At 33.9% G+C, this 20438-nt stretch overlaps 1 protein-coding gene across 4 annotated transcripts in view; it reads left to right on the forward strand.

Moving 5' to 3' along the window:
• The window catches only part of SLCO1C1 (solute carrier organic anion transporter family member 1C1), a 64060-nt gene extending 55563 nt beyond the window's left edge, over nt 1-8497 (forward strand). For 3 of the 4 annotated variants that reach the window (XM_081059546.1, XM_081059547.1, XM_081059549.1), the window contains 2 exons: nt 5526-5643; nt 7187-8496. In XM_081059546.1, coding sequence (XP_080915672.1) covers nt 5526-5643; nt 7187-7409 — 341 coding nt within the window. In that variant the 3' untranslated portion in view covers nt 7410-8496. Of the gene's footprint in view, nt 1-5525; nt 5644-7186 lie in introns of all 4 variants that reach the window. The other variant, XM_081059548.1, reaches the window with a different exon arrangement.
• The last annotated feature ends 11941 nt before the right edge of the window (nt 8498-20438 follow it).

Genomic DNA, 20438 nt, shown 5'->3' on the forward strand with positions numbered 1-20438 from the left:
AATATAAGAATAATGGGCATACCAGAAGCAGAAGAAAGAGAAAAGGGAACAGAGAATATATTCAAACAAATTGTTGATGACAGCTTCCCAAACTTGTGAACAGAACTGGAACCTCGAATCCAAGAAGCAAATAGAACACCTAATTACCTCAATTATAACAGGCCTTCTCCAAGGCACATTGTATTGATGCTATCTAAAATCAACGACAAAGAAAGAATCCTCAAGGCAGCGAGGGAAAAGAAGACGGTAACTTACAAGGAAAAGCCCATTAGATTATCATCAGATTTTTCAGCAGAAACTCTACAAGCTAGAAGGGAATGGAACCAAATATTCAAACTATTGAAAGAGAGAAATTATGAGCCAAGAATAATATATCCAGCAGAGATATCCTTTAGATATGAAGGAGGAATAAAGACCTTTCCAGACATACAGAAGATGAGGGAATTTTCTAATACATGACCTGCACTACAAGAAATACTAAAGGAGACTATTCGACCACCATCAACAGGGACAATTTTTGGCAACCAAAACATAAAAGGGGGAGATTAAAGGCCTGAACCGGAACATGGAAATGGAGAAAGTAAGCCTGCTGAAGAAAATGGAATACTCTAAATATCAAACTTTCTTTTCCATAAATTTAAGGGTAACCACTTTAAAAAAAATCCAGAACTGAAAAAAATACTGTAATAAAAGAAGAAACAGAGGGAAACATATAGAATACCACCACACAGAAATAATAGACAACAACAAAAAGACAAAGAAACAATGGAGACACAGCCTTACCAGAAAACTAAAGATAGAATGACAGGAAATCCTCATATATCAATAATCCCCCTAAATATAAATGGACTGAACTCACCAATAAAAAGGCACAGAGTAGCATATTGGATCAAAAAACTAAACCCAACCATATGCTGTCTCCAAGAGACACATCTCAGCTACAAGGACAAGCATAGACTCAAAGTGAAAGGGTGGAAATTGACACTCCCAGCAAATGGTACCCAGAGAAAATCAGGTGTAGCCATAATGATTTCAGATGAAACAGACTTCAGGGTGAAAAAGACAACAAGAGACAAAGATGGACATTTCATAATGGTAAAGGGGACTACACAACAAGAATACATAACGGTCATCAATATTTATGCCCCCAATCAGGGAGCACTGAAATATACCAAGCAACTACTAACAGAATTAAAGGGAGAAATTGACCGAGACATAATTATACTAGGGGACTTAAATACATCATTGACAGCTATGGATAGAACATCTAAAAAGAATATAAATAACGAAATAGCTGCCCTAAATGACACATTAGATGAAATGGAGATAACTGACATATATAGAGCACTTCATCCTAAAACATCAGACTATACGTTCTTTTCTAGAGTACATGGAACATTCTCAAGGATAGACCATATATTGGGACATAAAATCAGCCTCAGCAAATTTAAGAAAATTGAAATCATACCAAGCATATTCTCTGATCACAAGGCTTTGAAATTGGATATCAACTGCAAAAAGAAAGCAGGAAAGAACGCAAATACATGGAGATTAAACAACATACTTTTAAAGAACGAATGGGTCAAAGAAGAGATTAGAGAAATCTAAAGAGAGATCCTAAGTGTTGAAAATGAAGAAACCAACAACCAAATAGAATAATGGGTAAAAGATATGAACAACCATTTCACAGTAAAATAAATGTAAATGCCTCTTCATGTCTAAAAGAATGGTCAACCTCTCTCATAATAAGAATAATACAAACTAAAACTACACTGAGATACCAGTTCTTACTTCTCACGTAGGCAAATTACCAAATGTTTGCAGTACGTGGGAAACTAGATACGTTCATATTATACATTACTATTGAGAAAATAATACTATTTCTGGGGAAAGTTAGTTAGCAAAAACTAACAAAATCACATGTAGATGTATCTTCTTACCTAGCACTCCTACTTCTAGAAATTGTTGTCAAAAAATTTGCTAGCAAAAGTATGAAATAAGTCTAATCTTATGAATATCAAATCATTGTGGCATTATTTGTGATAGTGAAAGGCTGCAAGCAGTTTAAATGTCCATCGGTGTGAGTCTGGTTAAATAAACTATAGTAAACTCACAGAATGAAATACTAAGCAGCTGTAAGGATGAGTGGGGAAAAATCTCTCTCTACTGTTACTAAGTGTATTAGTCACCTCTGGCTGTCATAACAGAACACCATTCTCTGAGAGTTTTACACAACAGAAAGTTATTTTTTCATAGTGCTGAAGGCTGGGAAGACCAAGATCAAGGTACGGACAGGTTTGGAGTCTGGTGAGACCTCCCTTCCTGACTTATAGAAGGCCACCTTCTCACTGTGTCCCAAATGGCCTTTCCTCTGTAAACATGGGGAGAGTGTGAGCTAGAGAGGTCTCTGTTGTTTCTTTCTCTTCTTGTAAGGACACCAGTACTGTCAGATTAAGGCCTCACCCTTAGTACCTCATTTAAACTTAACTGTCTCCTTAACGACTCTGTCTCTATATGCAGCCACATTGGGAGTTAGGTCTTCAACAGGTAAATTTTGGAGAGACACAATTTGGTCTATAATACTAAATGCTATGCCATTAAGTGAAAGGAAGCAAAATGTAGCCCAGTGTTTATAGTATGATGCATTTGGTGTGAGTATGAAAAGGCAGACATATTATACACATATACAAAGATATTTGCTCTTATTTAAAAATAGCAACAATGGAAGCATAAACTAAAAACTAATTTTTTAAAAAAGGTTACTCTTAGGGAAGAAATAAAAGAGGGAATAGAGGACAGGATAGAAATGAATCTTTGTAAATATAACTATTATATAATTTTTAATTTGAAGTCATGTGTTTTTACATAATTAAACAATTAAATTAAGAGAACCAAAGAAATGTTTTAAACAAACTGAAATTAGCTGTATAAGTGACATAACCACACAGAAAAAAATGAATAAAAAACTTTAAACAACTTAAAAAGATAAAATTATTACCAAATCTCTATAGCTTCACTACAATTTATAGTCTTATAATTAATACTAACTTTGGCATCGTTCTATTGAAACTATTATATATTTTAAGATAAAGCAAATGAGATATTATGTATATCATTAAGAATCAATATTTTCAGCATAATAGAAAAGTTATAAAAGCATAAAATAAGTAAAATGTCAATATGAACTCATAGTTTTATTTTTAAATAATGTGTATTTTATAGCTCTGTCTCCTGAAAAATCCAGAATATATGTAATCTTGAAGAAATGAACATCCGTAGCACTCAGTAATTTCTAATTATCATTTCTCAGTAAAGGAACCATAGTACCTTGGAGAAATGACCAATTCAAGGTCTAGGGTAGAAAATGCATGATTCTTATGGGACTTTTTGTGCTGGAAAGTGAGAAAACTGTCAGAGGCTAATAGGGATATGTCAAAAGGACACAGGACCAATTTGAGGAATTTTGCCTAAGGTTGAAGAAAATTGAAAATTTAATAATAATAATAATGATGATGATGATAATTAATAGCTACACAATATTAAAATGTATTGATTATATATAAATACATGAATTCATAATGATACTTAAATAATTTGGGAGAACACTAGCACACCAGCTCATTATTTTTAAAATTGGTGAAGGGAAAGAATTGACCACTTATGACACCTTTCTTCCATTAACTATATTTTAAAGTAACTAAATGGTCATGAAGGAAATTCTCTTTTACGGAAAAATCCTAAATAATTTGTACACAAGAACTAATACAACTTTTAAAAATCCCTATTTGCAACTTCATCAACATTTGCTAAAAGCTGTAGGTGAAAGTTGATGAAGACTTCATTAATGGGGGGCATAGCCTGAGTCTCAGATCCCTTTCAACATTAGTAAGAGTGGCAAGCAGACAGCATGTGGCTCCTGCCAGGACACACAGAACCACCTATCTTCTTCCTGCCTAAGATAAATTGAACCTGAGTGCATTCAAGAGCTAACTACCAGGTTATTGCAAAAATAGAAAATAGGACAAGAAATTAAACAATGTTGTGAAGAAGCAGTTAAATCCAGACTGTGGCAGTTTCTATAGGACAAATATCTTTCTTCAAAAATCATTAGTATGAAAAAAATTGGGGAGGGAGCTGATATAAAGAGCCATTAGCTAAATGTAATGTGTTTACCTGGTATGAATCCTGAGAAGAATAAACCAATGGCTAAAACAGTGACTTGAAGACATTCGGAAAAGTTTGAGTATGGATTTTGTTTTCAGTATCATTGAGACGTAATTGACACACATCACTGTATAAGTTTAAAGTGTACATCATGATGATTTAATGTACATACATTGTGAAATGATTATCACGATAGGTTTAGCTAACATCCATCCATAGATACAATGAAAAGAAACAAGGATAAAAACTAAAAAAATTTTCTCCTAGTTATGAGAACTCTTAGGATTTACTCTTTTAACAATTTTCCTACATAGGTATCAGTGTTAGCTATAGTCATCATGTTGTACGTTGCATACCTAGTAATTATTTATCTTACAACTGGAATTTTGTGCCGTTGGCCACATTCCTCCAATTCCCCACATGCTCACCCCAGCCTTCTTCTCTGGTAATCACAACTCTAATCTCTTTTACTATGAGTTTGGGGCGTGTTTTATGGAGATTCCACAGATAAATAAGATCATATAGTATGTGTCTTTGTCTGATCTTTTAGCATAAATATGGATTTTTATTAGATTAAAAAGTTATAAAATGTGTTGAATGGCATAGTGGTATGCTTAAAAATGCCATCAGACATGCATACTTAAATACATATTAAAGTAAATAACATGATATCTGAGATTTTTCTTAAAATATTCCCCCCCTCAAATTTCAGAGGATGGGAGAGGTGAGGGTCTGGAGATAGATGACACGGGAATGACAAAATATTAATAATGGTTGAAGTTAGTGATGGTATTTATGGGTTCATTTTAAGTTTGTGAATATTTGAACATTTGTCATTATGAAAAATTTAAAACATATCCAGAAAATGGCAAGCATTTTGAATCTTTTTTCTTCACATTACTATTAAAAGCAATGTAAAGATAGTTATCTACATATTTTAAGCAATAAATAACCTATTAAATTGGACCATATAGAAAGAGAAATTTTATTTGACACCAAATAATCCAAATTGATGTTAGATATATTTATCTAATTGCTCTTCTTGCTCATGGGAGTTTATGTAAAATAGAATCAATTAGGTCTTTCCTAAGTCTAGAACCCTTCTCTTCCTGGTATGGAGAGAAGGAGACACCCCTACAAATGGAGGTTTCCTTATAAATGTAAACTTCCCTTACAAAAACGAAATGTATGCCATGTCTTCAGAGCTTCTCCTGTGTCTTCTGTTTCTTAAAATAACCTTTTCCTTAGAAGCATATTTTGGGGTGGCATTTCAGTCCAAAAATTCCAGATAATCATTCATTATAGGATAACCAAAAAGTTGTGCATCTATGTTTAGTAAAAATTATCTGTTTTTCTCACAGCAGGTATTCCAGCTCCTGTGTATTTTGGAGTTTTGATTGACACTTCATGCCTCAAATGGGGATTTAAAAGATGTGGAAATAGAGGATCCTGCAGGTTATATGATTCAAATGCATTTAGGTACCGTATCAAACTTGTTGCCATATTTTACTGCAGGTTTGCATAACATAATTGGCACTAATAATTCCTCATGCAGTTTTACTGCTTGTAAGGAAAAGGATAGTGTAATCAAGAAGTGTATTGTTTTAGAGAATAATTCTATTATCATTTAATGATTTTGCTATATCTTTCATTTCCCGCCCCCCCCCATTCCTAATCTTGACTTGTATTTTAGATAATCATTTTTTTTTCAATATGACATAAGATTCCAGAATAGAGCATTTTGAAAGTTTATGCATACATATGAGTAATTCCCTGAAACTCAGAAGCATTTAAATTTGGGTCACATTTTGGGTTTATTTCTATTCTTTTCCAAACTGAGCCAAACTGTCCCATTTACGTCAGAAATAATCCCCTTGGGCAAGAGTTGAATTTGGCTCTAAATTTATCCGGCTTTTATTGCCAAACTGATGTTCAATTATTCCAGTACTTGAAATGCATAAAAGTAAAAGGTTTTCTCTGTGAGTGGGAGTATGTATGGGGCTGAGGGACATGGCTTTTTCACTATGGTATCATTCAGTTCAATTCATCAAACATTTAGTTCCCTTATTGCTTAAAGCAACGCTTCAATGGCTTAAAAGCAAGAAGGATTTCTTTCGATTTACAATCTGAGCATTTTCTAGAGAAAAGCACTTGGTGCTGAGCCATGTAAGTTGGAAGTTGGGTGTGAATTGAGCCAATCATGTTAAAGAAGTTTGCTCAATTTAATAGGCTTTGATGTTATGTGAGAAATTTATTTTGGTCTTTGAAAGGGACCTGACCTGTGAGTAAAGTTCACACTTTACTCACATTTATTAAGGCTGTATTCACTGTAATGTAAAGACAATGTAACTCAATCAGAGACCGTAAGTGCATGTACAAGGTGACTGGAATGCATCATTCAACCTGTCCTTCCGTATCTTTGTGTCTTATAGTAGAATGTAGAACTAAAGACTTCTCATAGAAAAAACTGACTTAAACCTCTGGTTTATTCTTAAGTCATCCTACTCTACCAAGAGCTCTGATTCCCCTGTAACATTGCTTCTTGCAGTTTTTCTGTAGAAGTGAATTTTTGCAAGATTCAGGGTAGCCACATGATTTATCTTTCTAACCTGGATACGTTTGAGAGTTAAAGGAGCCATTATTAAAAATTACACTGGGACAACACTAGATAAGCTGGGACATTTCTGGGCAAACAGGGCTAAGGTCACCTGGTCTAAGGGACAAATTTACAGAGACGATAGAACTGATTATGCAATTAGTAGTAACTGAACATGATGGTACTATAAAAAATTCCTCTATGTAAGCATACTACCTTCAGTAGTCTGTCAAATGTTCATAGAAAGCCCTTTGAGAGCCACTGAATCTGCAGTCTTAAAGAAAACCGTCCTTGTGATGGTTTTATTGCTATCGATGGATTTCATTGATACTTATATTTATTGAATGATATGATGAGCTTTCTTTCACATTTTATTTAAAGTTGGATGATTATAATAATTAAGACTGATGTTCTCTCTTTCTCTAGACACATATATCTGGGACTAACTATGATGCTGGGCATAATGTCCATTTTCCTAAGTATTGCAGTACTTTTCACTTTAAAGAAAAATTGTGTTTCAAAACATAGAAGCTTCAGAACCAAGAGAGAAAGGACAATGGTGTCTACAAGAATCAGAAAGGAAAATTGTACTACAAGTGATCATTTGCTACAACCCAACTGCTGGCCAGGCAAGGAAACACAACTTTAGAACAATGAGGACTTGAAGCCATCTTTTCTAATTTCTGGAAATTCTGCAAACAGATTTTAATCAAAAGGGTTTTAAATGTGTAAATTCTTTACCCTTTCAAAACCCGTCTACTTTGTTTTTGATCCTTCATATGAGATCATGCACATGATAAATGTAACTAATGATAGTATAGGAAATATAGATGATAAAGTTAAACTTTTAATTTAAATATACAAATCTCTTATCTGATTTACTCAATCTGCTTAATTTTGCCTTGTGCCCATTGATGTATTAGCTGTATTTCTAGTAGAAAAATTGTCTCCGTAGTCTAATGGCTATGTGTCAAGTAATTTTTAAACTGAGAAACTTGTCTAGGATAAGAGAATACTGTTAAAAAGAAAATTAAACCACATCTTGAACTTCTTCAAATATTACCTTGATGGCATTAGGATAGAGTCAGATCGTGTAGAGGAAAATGTCATTTTAAGCTCCTCCTTTCTTTGAAACACAATAATTGATATAGAAATGTATAGGGGCAAATGATCTTGGGGTAGTCGAAGTTTGGATTATTAGCTCTTATGCCATTTGTCACATGAGCTTTATGTGTGACATTTTTAAGTGATCATAGTTGTAAAGTAATAAAATTAATATTAATATACTTTATTGTCCTATGAATTCAATGGATTAAAAAATAATGTTAAATACAATACTGCCCATATTTTAATGTATGTAAGCAGCTCCAGACTTATGCACATGATGTCATACTAACACATAGTTGAATTTCTGAAAGTTCACAATAAACCTAGGTGTTATAATAGGAATGCAGAGTGATGGGTTAAATGATGGTGTGGTTCCTTTTGGGGCTCTCCTTGGCACCCAAAGGGCTTCTGGGCAGAGGGCTGCTGTGGGTACAGCTTGCCAAATACATCTATGTTGCTCTGCAACTGAAAAAGCCAAAAGTCAAGACAGGCGTTTTCTCGGTGCTGGCTTCCTGGTGCTCCTATGACTAGATGCAGTAGGTTCAGCAGTTCACCATCTTTTTTTTGACTCTAATTTTCTTTATTGAAAAAAAAAGTTAATTTTATCAAAAGTGTCTGCTGTCAATATTGTATCTCTGGGTTTGTGGGTTTTTTTTTTTTGTTGTTTTGTTTTGTTTTTAATGGATTAAGATAACATCGGTTAGTAAAATTATATAGGTTCCAAGTGCACAATTCTATAATACATCATTTATATATCATATTATATGTTCACCACCAAGAGGCAATTCTCCTTCCATCACCATATATTTGATCCTCTTTACCCTCTTCTATCACCCCCTCCTCCTTTACCCTCTGGTAACCACTACACTGTTGTCTGTGTCTATGAGTTTTTGTATGTTTCTTTGTTTGTTTGTCTTGTTTGTTGCTTTCAGTTTTATAACCCACATATGAATGAAGTCATATATGGGTCTCGACTTTGTCTGACTTATTTCACTTAGCATGATAATCTCAAGCTGTTCACCATCTTTAATCTTCAGTTCCCCTCTGTCTATGTGTTTCTTTCTCCACCATAGCTGCACAAGAGGGGCCTGATCCTCCCAAGAAAAGCAAATCTAAGGTGGAGTTCACACCAGTGGAGTCCCGGAATTGTACTACAATTCTAAGCAGCTTTTAGAACAAACAGAACAATAAACAGGGTACTTCAAACAAGGACTATTTTTGAGGTGTGTCTTGGAGTCTAAGTCTAACAAAAACACCCAGCTCAAAAACACAGCAGCCTTACTCACACAGTGGAAGAATAAAATAGTGCAAACAAAATGATTTGCAATCTTTTAATTTTTTCTTTATGTGAATGTGAATGGAAAAAACCTGGAGATGGAAAGTTTGGGGGTAGAAAGCAGAGAAAATGTCCTTTAAATATATATTAATTGTGTTATTTTAATTAGTGATGCAAGGTTATTTTGTATTTTACTAATTTTTAAAATGAAAATAGCCTTATGTTTTCTTCCCAGCAGGCCTATTTCAGATCTGCTACTGCCATACTAACTTGTGAGCAGGAATGCTTTTTGTCATCTCAATATCAATCTTACCCATAACAAATATTTACTGAATGAGTGAGTGAGTACACTTATCAAGAGTTTTCTTTGTAGAAGTGTAATTAAAATTCCAGTTCCTCGTCCTGTCTCCCACATCCTTTTTATTTTTCAAAGCTTTTTGTAGCAATATCCTGAAAAATAACTACTTTGCAAGTAAATTTCTAAACAGAATCCTACCCAACGTACTCCTGAATAACTTGAAAAATAAAAATTGGCATAAAGGATGATGAAATGCTTTTTTTTTTATAAAGGCACTGAATGTCAATGAAAAGAAAGTATATTTTTATGCATAATCATTAATTTGACAGTGAAATTATGTATGTCAGACTCAGTTGTATGGCATAAGAGGGTATTAATTAGTGGGGAATTGAATTTACGAAAAGGAACGTTGATATTTTAGATGAGTAAATTCATCTGACAGAAGCAAGCAGGTTTTTATGCCTCAGAAAGGACACGATTATTTTTTTTTAACAAACCAAACCTCATTTCAGTGGTTAAAAAAATTCCCTGAGTCCCAGGGCCAAACATTAGAGGTTATGCCTTGACTGACATGTGGGATCCCACAATGGCTCCACGGTCAATGGGCCACTTTATTTTCTTACTCTACAGCTGTAGACCCTAGAGTTGACTAACACCTCAAATGAACATCTGATTCACTATAACCTTCAGACAGGTAATGCTCCAGCAATATCATTATATAAATGGAGTGATTTAAATTGGGTAAAATGATTTGCCCAAGGTGGAGGCAGTCAAACTAATGCTGGGTTCTTCCATTACATCATGAAGCCTCTAAAGCAGGTAATAAAAATAAACGATCGGAAACCTCTAAAAACAGTTGGAAGAACTTTTGTGACCATTAGCATTTAAGAAATCGCTATTTAAATATTACACATTTATGCACTTACACATAAAGGGAGATTGAAAGAAGAAGTTGACTATAACATATACTTGGGAATAATAAATTGTTTAATTTTTATAACAACTGTGACATATAGCAATTAATATTAAGCACTCTCCTTATGTGTGCTGAATATTTTAGACACAGTATCTCAGTTTTTTAAAGATCAAACTAACCTCATGTGTTAGGTATAATTACTGATATTTTCAGAAAGAAACTAGGGCTTAGAGAGTTTTAGTGACTTGTCCAAAGTCAACAATTTCTAGAAGTTGGTAGAGCCAAGATTCAAACTGAGGTTTATCAGATTCAGACAGCCATCTTATGCCTGTATTAATCTATATCAAAAATTGCTGTCTTCCACTAACTTTGCTAAAAGTTAGTTTTGTACATCTACGTTAGAAAGTTGTAGCATGCTGCAACTTGCCCATGGTTTTGAAAAAATTAAATGGTACAAAATGATTTAAAATGAGAAGTGACAATCCTCTAACCCACCTTCACTACTATTCCTCAAAGGCAATTACTCCTAAACAGTTTGGTTTGTTGGTTTTTCTGAGGGTGACTTCCATATCTTTAAATAATATGCACCTATTTTTTTGATGTGTTAACTTTGGGCACTGTCTGTTGGCTCTCTCCTCTGATAGATCAGGACAAATGTCACTCACCCCCTGTTCTTCTTCCCCTGTAATCTGTACATTCTGAATTTCCTCAAATGTCACATCGATATCTCCGTTTCGTTTTCAACAAACATGAACAGTATCATATATTCCCAACTTCGTAAATAAAGGTCTTAGAGCTTCCTTCCTTTCCTCCATGTGTCCAAGCACTCCTTCATTGACCCCTTTCTGCTAGCTCTACCTTTACTTTTACGTTGCCAAAATGATCACATTTTTAGTCAGCTCTGTAATCAGTAGGTCTCCGAAAGGCCTGAGTGGTTGTGCTTAAGGTGGACACCGTCTACTCTCGAAGCCATATCCCACCATTAGAAAAATCAATGAAAAAGAGGGGGGCAAACATATTAAAGAGGACTTATTATGAATCAAGTATTAGAGGCACATTAACATACTTAAATATTAATAAGTGTGATGTAAAAAGTGTTTTACGTTTGAATAATTTTGGAATATACTGAGTTAATGGTAACTCTTATATGACTGCAGAATCTCTCAGATTCTTTAATATGATGATGTATATTGCCTTTCTCCTAAAGGGGAAAGGCATCTCAAAGCTATTTAGTGTTAAATCCAATTTTTTATTAAAAAGTCTTGGATCTAACTAATTTTCAATACATTATATTTGGAAAACACAAATTTATCCTTTTTAATTTTCTTGCTATCGTTGTCAGCTTCTGATATCAGGATTATGCAGTTTTATAAAATTCAGGAGAAAACAATTTAGTTTTTAATGTTTTGGAAAAGATTTTATAGTGTAGGAATTATCCGTTCTTTTTGCATTTGAAAGAATGTCTTTAGACTTTTTTAAGAAATACTGTGAAAAGTTTTTAATTACTTTTTGTAGCTTTTTTAAAAACAGCTGCTTACTGATTCAATTTTCAAAAATTTATATTTTTTCTAGAAAAATCATCCAGATTTTCAAAAGATATTTCTAATTTTATAAACTTAGAGCAATTAAGCTTAGGTTTACATTGTACTCTTTTCCCAGTCCTAATATTGTATACTTGGATTTATCTTTTTTTGTGTGTTATGCTTGTCAGGGACTTATTTCATTGGAATTTTCAAAGAAATGGCTTTTGGATTCTGTTGCTCTGCTAACTGATTGATTAATTTTTTGTGTTTTACTTTAATTACTTTTTTCCTTCTGCTTCATTTAGGAATGCTTTAAAAAAATCTTTAGCTAAATTCTTGATTTGTAGACTTATGATTGTATGTTGTAGCTTCGTAATGAAAACATTAATATGCCGTACGTATAGCTCTATACATAATTCAACAGGTTTGCCATGCTACAGTACCAATGATATTTTCCTAATTGTTCTTAATTTTCTATTTGATACAAAATTCCTACTGCTCTGTGAAGGGAGAATGATTTAAAGTTTCCCTGTTGGGATATTTCCATTAAACTTACTTTAAATTTTTAGATTAACCACAATTTATAATTTTTAGATTAATCACATTTATAAATTTGTCTTTAAATTTTTAGATTAATCACTTTTATAAGCCTATTCAGTTTATGCTTTTGGAAATTTATTGAAGGTTTAAGCCAAATAAATAATCAATTTGTGAAAATGTTCAGATTTGGGAAATAAAATATATTCATTGATTATAGAGGACACCACTAGGTATATATTTACTATATCAAACCAATTAATTATACTGTTAACATCTTTTGATAGTTTTTTTTTTCCCTGTTTTCTCTTTTAAGACTTTCTCTCTTTCAAGAGCAATACTATGGTATAATTTCCCAATGATGATTGAATAACTTTTTGTGAATTACTTTCATTTAACATAAGTTTTTATTTGTAAAATTTAACGTGCTGTTTCATAACTATTATATCCTTATAACATATAGATTTGATTTTTAAAACTTATCATAGTTAATTTTTCTTTGAATTTTATTTTAATGTTAATATTGACATTTTGGCTTTTTTTATCGATTATGTTTATTTGCTATACTTTGGTCCTACCTTTATTTTTAAATCTTTTTGTGTTCTGTTTAAGGTTGGATATTTATTAACAGTACAAAATTGGATTTTATTTTTACTATCTATAATTGTGTCTATTAATAAGATATTTAATTGTCATATCTGATGTTTGGATTTACTTCTGTTATATTGTTTATAACATTCTTTTTTGTTTCCTTATGTTTTTCTTTTATTCTTCCATATGCTATGTATACTAAATTTTTGCTTTTATTTCTTACTAGCAACATGGAAGTTATAGCCACTTCTTTAACAATCTGAAAAATAATAAGCAGTTGGTTATCCAAAAATTATAAAAATCTGCATTGATTCTATTTTCCTCTTAAATCATAAATATTGTCTATTGACTCTCTTTCTGTAAGATTAAACATTTGAAATGTTATATTTAAAAGGCTTAAATTGTAAGACCAGAAACTATAAAACTCTGAGATATAAGACATATAAATATCACTGGATTTTGTAACAGACAAGAAAAAATGGCTAAGAAATATCAGCTTTGGAAAGTAAGATTCAATATAATACTCTTTCACAGATACTCCACTCACCTCCAAGAAACACCTAGAGAATCAGCTGAACAAACTAAACCAATAACAGACTTTAGTAAAGATGGCAAGTTACAATATGAACATGAAACAACTCACTTCTTTGCTAAATCTGTTACAAATAAAATAGAGTGAAAGATCCTAAATAGACTTTTTAGAAAATAAAATAGAACAAAATATCCAAATAATAATAACAACACAAGTATTAAAGACTAGAAGTAAACTTTAAAAAAAAGAAATATTTGGCATGTATAGTTTATGAAAAACTATAGAATTTTACTGAGGAGTACAAACCATGTTCCTGATGGGAAGACTCAATATTACAGAAATACCAGTTTTGCAAGTTGATACTTATGTCATTTTTCCTGTCTATTATAAAACCCAGTGATATTAATATATGTCAATTATACATGTCAATATTTATATCTATGATTAAAACCTGCTTATAACATTCTGCTTATTCAAAATCATGCAGCACCACCCAACATTTTCAGGAAACCTTAGAATTCCTTAGTAAAGTGTGTCCTTTCGGGTTTTGGTCCCTGACAACCTCCTCAGCTCCATCCTCCAAAACACCCCTAATTCAAATTCTTCAACTGGATCCCCTGTCTGTGTTGTAGTATATGCAATTTCCTAAGTGCATCTCTGCCTGGAAAACACTTTCTCCTTTTTTCTTCTTTCACCATTTCACCCAACTCAGGGCTTCTTAAACTTCGCTGTGTCTATGAGTCACCTGGGGATCTAGTTTAAAATGCAGATGTGATTCAATAGTTCTGAGGTGAGTCCTGACACTCTGTATTTCTAACTAGCTCCATAGAGCATCATATCCTTGGCAAGAACCTGACTACCTTCTACTCCTTTTGACAGTTTAGTTCAGCCACTTCTCATCAGTGTTCCCTGGACCTCTCCCTCGCAAACCCACGTAGGTACTAGGTGATGCACTAGCAGAGACTTGGATGGTAGAGCCTGTCTTTTATCAGCCTACACTATCTTGTACATTACCTGACACATACAGCAAACTCAGTATTGAATAAATGAATGAACTAATGAGACAGGAAACATGAACTTCGTGTAGGAATTGAGAATGGGATCGATAAAATCACACCTTACATAATTCTTCCTGAAACTTCTATGTTCTTTACTGAATTCACTTCAGAAAGAATTAGGCAACAATAGAATAGAATAGAATAGAATAGAATAGAATAGAATAGAATAGAATAGAATAGAATAGAATAGAATAGAATAGAATAGAATAGAAATAGAAATAGAAATAGAAATAGAAATAGAAATAAAAATAGGTTAAGTGCTCTGAAAATTTATCAATCTTCACAAATTGCAAACATACTAAAACAAACATAACCAATAATGAAGAACAGTTTTCTATTACCTAAGTAGCTAAGATATATTTGGTGTACTGTACAAATCGCTTGTTTTCAAGAAAGACTCCATTTCAATTTAGACATATACTTTATCTTGCAGCAGATCTATGTCAGCCTTTACTTGTGTATATTTTTTTAGAATCTATAAAGCATTTTAGCATATTCATTTTACCTCTTAATTCTACATCACCTAAAAGATCAATAATATTGTTGTCGGATTATAAATGAAGAACCTGAGACCCTAAGAAGATAATATGAGTTTACCCGGCTTGCTAAAGTCGTAGAGTCAGGTACAGGCAGAGCAGGAGTTTAAAGCCGTGTCTTCTGATACCTAGTCTATTGCTCATTTACTTTATCTGGCTGAAACTTTTTCAAAGTCCCAACTAAGCACGGACAGTGATATGATACAGGATACCATATCCTAGATATTTAGCTTTGATTTTGATAAAATCTAATTTTTACCTCTGTTCTACAATGTTTGCTTCTATTTAAACATCAAAATTAGTTTGCCTATGTGATTGTTGTCTTTTCTTGTTATTGTCCTTTCTGGAATAAATATGAAAACTGGCTAACACGATAGACTTGTGAAAAAAGAAAGTTTGGTTGCTCACACTCTCAAAGAGCCCCATGATGACAGGGACTAACTCATGAACACAGAGCACCTAGTACCATAATACCAAAGTATCAGCACTGGAGGGAATCTCAGAAGACGTTAGTTAACAGGAGGATCAGGGCCACAGAAGTGAAAGGTCTTCTAGTCCACAAAATCAAGTTACTTTGTAGCTGTGCTAGGGTTGTTACCTGGATGCCCCCGACTTCTTGTCCACCAAAACCTGTCATTGATCAAACTGAGTTGAAAATCAAAGCCTTTGAAGTTCAAGGTGGACTAACCTGGGATAAAAACTCATCTGAGAAAAGAAAACCTGATAACTTGGTAAATAAAGCACTCTCCTGCTGTAATATTTAATTTTGGGCATTATCTGTATATATTTAATGTTTCCATGGCCTTTCCAGACCTTGCATAATCTAAGCGCAGCCGCCTCTCAGACTCATTTCTTCCCACTCTTCCCATACTCACTCTGCTGGACTCAACCTCCTTTCTGTTCCTCCAACACATCAATCAGCCCCTATAGGAGTCTAAGATCTTTGTACTTCCTGAGTCCTCTGCTTGCAACATTTTGTCCCCTAGGACTTCATCCTCACTCCCTCTTTGTTCAAGCATTAGATTTTGGAGGGCTTCCCTGACAACCCTATCTCAAATAGCATGTGCTGTCCCTCTCTATCCCATTAACTTTACTTATTTTTCTCAACAACAGTTATCATGTCCTTAATATATATTTCCTTGCTAATTTAGTTATTGCCTGCAAGTTTGACAGTCTATCAAGGAATATTGTTATTCCCTACTGCAATGAACCTGGAGCACAGTAGGCACCACCTGACAATGAAATATCCCAGATTTGAGAGAAGCAGGAGAACTCAGTAAAAATCTGGAGATATAGAAGGTTTCTTAACTCTTAAAACAGAATCAGTTTCCCCCAAAAAAATGTTTAAATAGATGTCACATACTGGAAGCTCACAAGCTTACTCAAAGTTTTACATGAGTGACTCTTTACAGAAAGGTATTATTAAGGTATTATTTACAATTAATTGGAATTCACTACTGAGGTTACTCAGGTGCGTCTACACATAAGACCCTTTAACAGACTGAATTTTGTAACATTCAGCCTCCAACATTAGTAGAACTCAATTTTAGGTTATACAGTGCTTTAGGCCAGGTCTGGCTTGGATTAAATCCATATTTTGAAAATCCAAGCCCTGATTTATTTCATGCCTAAGGCCAATATAATTGGAACATACTCCATGCTTCATAAACAAAATACTTCGGTAGTGAAAGATTCCAATTCCAAGACAGAAAAGTATTCAGGAGGCTAACAAGTGCATCTGTTTTGCCTTATTCAGAAACACAAATTAAAAAACAACACCACCAATAATCATAACAACACCCTGCCAGAACCCTGGCCATTTGAAAGCATATGGTTTACTGCAATTTTGCATGTGATGAGTATTTATTATTGTGCACTTTTAAATAGAATCTTTGCTATTCTATATCTGGATCTGAATTGCCTAGGAGTTCGCAAAGTACCATATCTGTACTTGGACATCACCTACCCTCATGCCCCCTTCATCGAATGTCATGGAATCCAGTCACTCTCAATATGGGCCTCCCTGACTCTTTGCCTTTTCAAAGCATTCTATAGTCTCCAGAAATTTTCCCAGGTCACCTGGGCATCACTTGCTGCTAATGTATCCCTGCAAGCCTGCATTCTTCCATTTACCTTCTGTTCCCATACCTCCCCTGACTTCTAGGCTCATGAAGAGAGATGAGGTATGAAGAAGGCAATTATCACCTCTATTGTTTTCCTGCTGCTGCTATACACAGTATGGCAAACTTGGTGGCTTAACACAACACATATATTATCTTACAGCTCAGGAAGTCACAAGTTTCTCTAGGCTAATGTCAAGGTGTCAGCAGGGCTCATTCCTCCTGAAAGTTCTGAGGGGAGAATCTGTTTCCTGGCTTTTGTCAGCTTCTAGTGACCTCTTATATTCCTTGGCGTGTGACCTCTTCCTCCTTGTTCAAAGTGTGTAGCTCCAATCTCTGCTTCTATCATCACACCGCCTTCTCTTCTAACTGTAGTTAAATCTTCTTCTACCTCCCTCTCAAAGGATGCTTCTGATTATATTTAGGGCCCATCCAGATTATCCAGGATAGTCTCCTCATTTTAAGATTCTTCATCACATCTGCAAAGTCCTTTTTGGCCTTTGAACAAAACATCGCATATATATTCCTGCCCTCATGGAGCTCAGAGGCCACATTATCCCATTACTAAATCCTGTATGACCTCCCCCTACTCCCTGCCCTGCTGTTTTGAATTTACCCTTCCAAGTGTAGCCCTGACTTCCTGACCCTTGAACCATGTAGCACTTTTTTGGGAGGATGGGACAACAACAGAATTCATTTTACCTTGTAACATGATTAATTTATTAGCATTAAAAATATACTCAGAGGATGTTTTATTCTTTAGTTATTATGTTTATTTCACCTAACCTGAATTTGCATGGAAAAACATTGTAATGTCCTAGGCATGGGTTAAATGTGTGAAGGTTCCTAATCTCCTTTGAATAGGGATTAGTAACTACATAAGTATTGCCCAAGAAATAGCTGATTCCTAGAGAATGAAAGCTGCTTTTACTGCAAAGTGCTAAATGACTACTTGGACATGTGAGCTGTTTATAGTATCCATCTTTACAGATAGGATGCTTCCACCTACTGGCTGGAGAATTTCACAATCATCAGTACTACACAGGTAATTTCTACTTGGATCTTTCTATTTGTTTCTGATTTGTAGGCATGATGTCAGCTCCTGTCCACCTAGGCCTTTTTTCCTCCAAAACTTACTAGCTCTCTCTGGTCCCGGTTTCTGGGGTAATTGAATAAACTAGGCAGGGTGTTGTGTTATAAAAATTTTTAGGCAGCTACAGATACCCAAGAAGACTTCTAAGGCCATAAAGGAGTCTTGAGACACAGAACACACTTAAAGAAGCCTGAAAAAATAGGCAAGATGATTCAAGGAGGTAAAAAGAATTTCAGGAGACACTTAATTAGCAGTACTTCAGGACAGCAGAATTCTGTTGATCCAAAGACAATTTTGGGGATAGTGACTAGTCTTTGTTATGTCATGTGAGAGCAATAACTTGAGGATTCTCTAAGAAAGTTAGAATTTCCAGATATTCCAATATTTATTTTTGTGGTCTGTAGTATTAAGAACATATCAGAAAATAAGGTTAATTAGGATTTCTATGATAGAAAACCAAACGTTATACTGGAGCTATTGAAAAGGACACACATTTTTGCCCTTGAGTATGAATTCTGAGTTTGAGGCAAAGAAAACTAGAAAGAGTTGAGGGAAGGAATATCTATATCATATGAAATATATTAGACAACTTTGTCATAAGTTCCTATAGAATTAGCATGAATATGGTCTATAATCAAATAACTGTAAAGTGAAACAATAGTGAGTTTCCATTTTGCAATGAATTGTCCAAATTGAAAAAAAATATATGACTGATGGATATGAATTGAGAGATGTAATATATATATATGGAGGGAACTATTATTGATAGAATATTTGTGGAAAGGAATTCAAAAATTGAGTTTTGAAAAGCTTACACTCTTTGAATCAGTAATTTTTGTTCTAGGATAGTATACTATAGAAATAATAATAGATGCATTCAAATGTGAATAAAAAAATGTTCATTATAGTATTGTTTATAATTAGAAAAAGCCTGTTATAATAGCTACTATGTATTGAGAGATTATAATGTTTCTGACATTGTGCTTGATCCTTGATCCTAAGAGACAGCAGGAAATGAAGGAAAGAGGAAAGAGAAGAGGGGGGGGAAATAAATATAAGAAAATAGAAGTATGGAGTATTGCCTAACCCCTCTGTTTCTGAACAGCCTCATGAGTTGGTATTTCAGGCTTTAGAAAGAGGTAGATTAGAGGTAAAAGCCTTAGCAGTGGTTTACTTGGTGGCACTCTTAGAAAAAGGCCAGTCTTTGCTCCACCTCACCACGGTACATATTGAAATTCTGAAGTTATGCTACCCGATAAGGTAGACCCTACCTACATGTAGCCTCTTTAAATTAAATAAAAATTTAAAATTCAGTTCTTTGGTCATACTAGCCACATTTGAAGTGCTCAATAGCCACATGTATCTAGTTGCTACTGCATTTCAGAGTACACTTGTAGAACATTTTCATCATCACAGAAAATGCTTTTGCACAGCATTGTCCTGAGGACTTAACAAAGACATCCTTGAGTAGACTTTCAATGCCTTGTTGGACAGCAGGAAAATTGCAATCCTCCATTCTACTTCAGACCCCCCATCCTGTAGTCATTTTTTTTGGTGTTTGTCATCATCTAGAACAGCTCCAAAATGATAAATGTAGTTTTCCATTTTTTTCCTTCATCTCATTTCCTCAATTACTTCCAGTATACTTTTCCTACTAACTCATCGAATCTTCAATTTATTGTTTCCTTTATTTTCTCCTTATCCATTAGTACACTGATGTCCAATAAAAATATAATACCAAATATAGTATGATCATTATGCTATTGATCATACTATATTCTCTTTATTACCTTAAGGAAGTTCTAGTTATAGTTTGCCAAGTGTTTTAATCATGAGTAAATGAAGTTTATCAAGTGCCTTTTCTGCATCTTTTGAGATGATTATGGTAATATAAGTTTAAGATTTTTTATCTTTATTCTGCTGATAAAGTGAGTTATCTTAATTGTCATTTGAACCTTAAGTCATTCATTAATGACAATAAACACTCTCAGAAAATTGGAAATGGAAAGGAACTTCTTCAACCTACATCTATAAAAACATACAGCTATCATCTTAATTGTAAAAGATGGGAAAATGTTCTCCTCTAATATT

This window comes from Rhinolophus hipposideros (genome assembly GCF_964194185.1).
Source record: "Rhinolophus hipposideros genome assembly, chromosome: 9".
Taxonomy (NCBI): domain Eukaryota; kingdom Metazoa; phylum Chordata; class Mammalia; order Chiroptera; family Rhinolophidae; genus Rhinolophus; species Rhinolophus hipposideros.